Below are 4781 nucleotides of genomic sequence, written 5' to 3' on the forward strand. Positions count from 1 at the left end.
CGACAGCTTGGATTGACGGTGAATTATGACAGAATATATTTCGTGACAATCGGAGTCATAACCGCTTGGATTATATTCGCCAGCATTGCGTGTACCTTGGTTTTCCTCCACTTGCAGAAACGCACGGACTTATTTACCTCACTTTATCTTATGGCGGTATATTTGTATTCGTTCACTGTCAATTCTATTAATATCTTCGAATTCTACATATTTGCGAGGTATGTCGCAAAATTGATTTTCTAAATAATTCAGAAACTATACTAGGTTTATATTAGATATTAGATTTTTGAAATACATATTATAATATCTAACATGCTGTCACACAATAATGCAGATGCTTACAAATGAAATTCGGATTGATCAACAAACTCTTGTGCGAAAGCTTAACAAACTTATCAGTGGAAGAGATAAAACTGGGTATTTTCGAAATAAAAGATTTTGCTGAAATTATGGATACCGAGCAACAGAAGCAAATTCTCTCCACGAAGACGTTACTTCGATGGCGTCGGCGGGTGCAATCTCGATTAAATGTTTTTATGTCAAAGAAGCAAGATTCGGCCGTATTTCAGATTGAATCTCACGTTCCATCTCAGCTCGACCAACAATTTCAAAATGTACTCCGGAATCAATCTCAACGACACAATCCAAATCCGATGACAACATGTCAGAAACGTAGACATATGTTACAAATAATCAGGTGAGTACAGAGAATTATGAAGTATACATTTTCACGAAATAAACTCTACAAAAAATATATTTGAAGCATATAGATTACATTCAGTTAGCATTATTTTCAAGTAAAAATTGCATTCAAAGTTTATCAATTTTGTTGTTATCCAATATTTAAAATTTATTATTTCTTGCAATATGCTTAAAATATTTGAGTTGGATCTTTAAAAATGTTTTCAAAAATAAAAGAGAGCTTTTTCTTTGAATACAAATATTTATCTTTAAGTGTTTTTAAGACAGGTGCACCTGGAGTTGTGTAAAGTATCGAAAATAGTATGCACCATTCTCGGAGTACAGACAGCTTTGGAGATGGGAGTGATTGTCATGTTTCTCACTGGAGCTCTTTATAATTTGTACATTCGGTACATTATGAACCAACACATAGTCAAAGGTTTAGCAGGGCAAACATCTGTGATGTTGATATTGTGTTTTCTTCACACTGTGAAAGCCGTTGCTCTGAGTCGCGTTTGCAAGTATGCGGCTGATGAGGTAATTTATCTCCATCATCGTCTAATTTATCGTCCATTTCTACCAATGCGGATTAACTTTGATCTCGGTTTAATTTACTTTTTATCTTTTTTTAATTCCTAAAACTAAATAAGAATAAAAAGTAAGTTACAGAGATCAAAGTTAATCGGGATTAGTAAAAATGGACATTAGACGATGGAATTAAAGATTTTGATAGGATTAACATTTACTTGTAGGGAAACAAAACCATCGAAATTATTCACGCAATTTATGGTTGTGACGCAGATACTGACATGCAGGAGGAGGTTTGTTTGTTACAATACATTAAACATAATGTATTGTTATTACGTTAATGTATTATACTTAATGTATTATAATTATTGCGCGCAATTATTTCAGATTCAACAGTTTGGTATTCAAATTTTGCAAAGTCCGGTGATATTCTCCGCGTTCGGTCTTACGCTGGACAATCGTGTCTTAACCACGGTTTGTATCAAATTGTTATATATCATACATGAGTGGTTGCCGTTATATCAATGATTTTAAAATAAAATTTGTGTGATTAAAAAGATTCAATAATGTTCTTTTCACATTTTTTTATATTAATTATTTTTTTAATAATTTTATCCTGATTATGTTATAATCATATATATACTTTTCTTGTTTATAGATTTTAAAACAGGTAACGACTTACTTGGTTATCATGCTACAATTAAGCGATACGCTGGAATCGAACAATGCTATACAATATTCACATTTTTAAACAATTGTAGATATTAAATAATTATCTTATTGAATTATTTAAGTTATGAGAGAATTAATAATGTATATCAAACAAATGTCGCAAAGTGTCGTAAAAATAAAAACTGCGTACCTTCAAATTCTCCCACTACTCTCGACAGTCGTCGTTCGGCCGCGTATCCGATCGTTGTCGATTATACGGCATACGAGCTTAAGTGAAAAAGAATGGAATTGCCGATGAAGACTTCACGGATCGTCGCCTTGCGCCTCTTGTTTCCCGGTTCTCTGCAAATGCGGTTATGTGATTTGATCGCTCGAAGATCGTGAAATTGATTGTCCTTGCGAACTAAACTGGCTTTTCCGTCATGGAAAAACACAGATGAATTAAAACGGAAGAAACTTATTTTCGTAAAATTGAATACCTAATCTTTAAAATAATTTTTAAATTTTAGGTTCATTATTCCATCTTTATTATATTTTTAATTATTTTTTAACAATTAAGATTAACAAAAAGTGACACAATTGTGACACTTTGACAGAATTTTTTAATTTATTTTTTGAAGATCAGAATTAATTAGCTTAAATTAATTAGCTAAGCCGTTTAGATTCCTTTATTTTGGCAAAGGTCAGAATTTTACAGACAACGCTCTCACGCAAGATTATCTTTCATCAAATATGTAAAGAGATAAGCAGTATAAAAAGAACAAATTCCAGTGATAATATAAGTAAATGATCACTCGGAAAGAGTTTATTTTTCGTGTGTGTTTGTTTCGCGGACAAGCCAATTAAGAAGCGATCGATGAAGCGAATATAGTCAGGTGATTTATTAATTCTATTAATGCCTCTTTTATAATTATCAGTTTTATAAATAAATATATCGGCCGTAATGAATAAAAATTCGGTCCTTTTCTCAATGATTTTATAACAATTCCTACAAAATATTCTGTGCGATGTGTATAATTAAAAACGTTAATTCGTCGCGCGCGTGTTCGTAAACAGATTTCACGAGACGCGATTTCTTTGTTCCTCCACAAAGTAAGATAGTTAAGCCGTTATTATTAACAAAACGTTTCTTAAATATTGCAGAGAAATTTAACGCTTAATATACGCGCACCCCGGACGGCATTGACACTCTCTGCGATGTTTAATAAGCGTGACGTATAATTAATAATCGATTATGAGTCGTGACTGTATTGCATATTCGACAAGAAATAAATTACGAGCAATCCTCACGCTTGTTTTTAATTTATCGCAATCTTTCGATTTTCCTTCAAAGTCCGCCTTTGTATTACTCAATTATTTTCCGGAAATAGCTCAAAATAACGTAAGAAATTCTCCTCTGGGGAGCATAAAAGTTTTTACATAAAAGTTGCAATGTTTTGCATACAAAAATTACACATTCTAGCCGTACGTTTCTTTGGTATGTTTTCGGATTTGTTTTGGATTGTTATATATAACAAATACATTACTATGTAGTTTATTGGTTCATAATCTTTATCTGTACCCCTCGTGCAGCATCTGCATATTCAGCAACGAGATTATGCGCGATCTTCCCGCCAGCAATTATCTTTCTCCAACACATAAAGTGTGTATTAATTGTCGTGGGATCTCGAATGATATCTTATAACGCTACTCGCGCATTAAGGTAATAAAAAGCGATACCTGCGCGCACCCTTGTGCAACAAATTACTGAAATTACTCATTGCTTCCCGGGCTATGTTGATTCTGTTTATAGATATAGTTTATACATATATGATCGCTTCAAAGGCCACCGCAGGGCTCGTTTGCGCACGTTCATCTAACACACCCGCGTTCTTTATAATAATCGCTTATGAGCTCAAGTATGCTCCTTTGTTCATCGACGAAGGTGGATCATCGGCTTGTGAACTACACGAAAACGAAAGCAGGAGTACAGCGAGAAAAGACAGTGAATCGCGTCAATGTCCTGACATAGTCATCAACCATTCTCACGAAATATAGCACGTTGCGTGATATTTACACGTTAATCTAGTGCATGTATCGAGAAAGACGAGAGACAAGTGTGATTAATGCTGGAATTAACGCATGAAACATGCATGGAAACGAATAAGCAACTTATCGGTTGAATGTCTGTAAAATATTCGGCACCGTCAAGAAATCGGCAAGAAACTGCGAGGAAGATACGACTACTTCACTTTTAAATATTACATCGACCTGATTTTGAATATCATCTTTGATCAGCTGAAAACTAAAAACAAAGATACTTTATTGGAGTAAATGACAATCAAGGAATATCGGTCGATAGAGAGAGATCTGACGAGATGAAGCTACAATTTGCACGTCCAAAATATTTTATCGAGGCGATAGCGCCGATGACAACTCTCAACTATGTATTGGGACTTCGTGTTTTTGAATATCCTCGTAGTCATCCAAGACCTGTACTCAGCCTGATTTATCTCTTGCTTATTTACGGCATATATTGTGGTGGCCACTTGCGCGTGGAAAAAGAATATTATGCGAACATTAGACTGATGAAACTGGAATATGTCGTGTACCAATTAATGACGTACATCGTTATTGTATCTGTGATAATCAAGATGTTGCTAGGCTGGTGGCATACAAAGGTGAGCGAATAAAATAATGTACGAGATTTTGTAAGTTTATTATACCGCGTTTGCGGTACACAAACTATACAAGACAATTTTAGAATAAAACTATGCGTCGGTATATAAATTATAATATTGTCTTATTATAAATTGACATTTGTAGAAATTCAAAGTTTGTTACAAAAAGATCTTTGAGATCGATGAAACATTGCGACAGCTTGGATTGACGGTGAATTATGACAGAATATATTTCGTGAC

The 4781-nt window shown here is 34.0% G+C and overlaps 1 protein-coding gene across 1 annotated transcript; it reads left to right on the forward strand.

Annotated features, from left to right (window-relative positions):
- Positions 1-13: 13 nt before the first annotated feature.
- LOC112451650 (gustatory receptor for sugar taste 43a-like) lies at positions 14-2352 on the forward strand. The gene is made up of 6 exons (XM_025011410.1): positions 14-218; positions 335-697; positions 966-1218; positions 1434-1502; positions 1597-1683; positions 1868-2352. The coding sequence occupies exons 1-6, from the start codon at positions 151-153 to the stop codon at positions 1958-1960; spliced, it is 933 nt and encodes a 310-aa protein (XP_024867178.1). The 5' UTR covers positions 14-150; the 3' UTR covers positions 1961-2352.
- Positions 2353-4781: the final 2429 nt, after the last annotated feature.

The sequence above is a fragment of the Temnothorax curvispinosus genome, unplaced genomic scaffold (assembly GCF_003070985.1).
Source record: "Temnothorax curvispinosus isolate PA1 unplaced genomic scaffold, ASM307098v1 QBEX01002448.1, whole genome shotgun sequence".
NCBI lineage: Eukaryota > Metazoa > Arthropoda > Insecta > Hymenoptera > Formicidae > Temnothorax > Temnothorax curvispinosus.

Excerpts from the sequence above, each read along its gene's own strand:
- LOC112451650 (XM_025011410.1), top strand. The coding sequence starts at position 151 with ATGGCGGTATATTTGTATTCGTTCACTGTCAATTCTATTAATATCTTC. Across the intron at positions 1,219-1,433 it reads GCAAGTATGCGGCTGATGAG|GGAAACAAAACCATCGAAAT; the intron begins GTAATTTATCTC and ends ATTTACTTGTAG. Across the intron at positions 1,503-1,596 it reads ATACTGACATGCAGGAGGAG|ATTCAACAGTTTGGTATTCA; the intron begins GTTTGTTTGTTA and ends CAATTATTTCAG.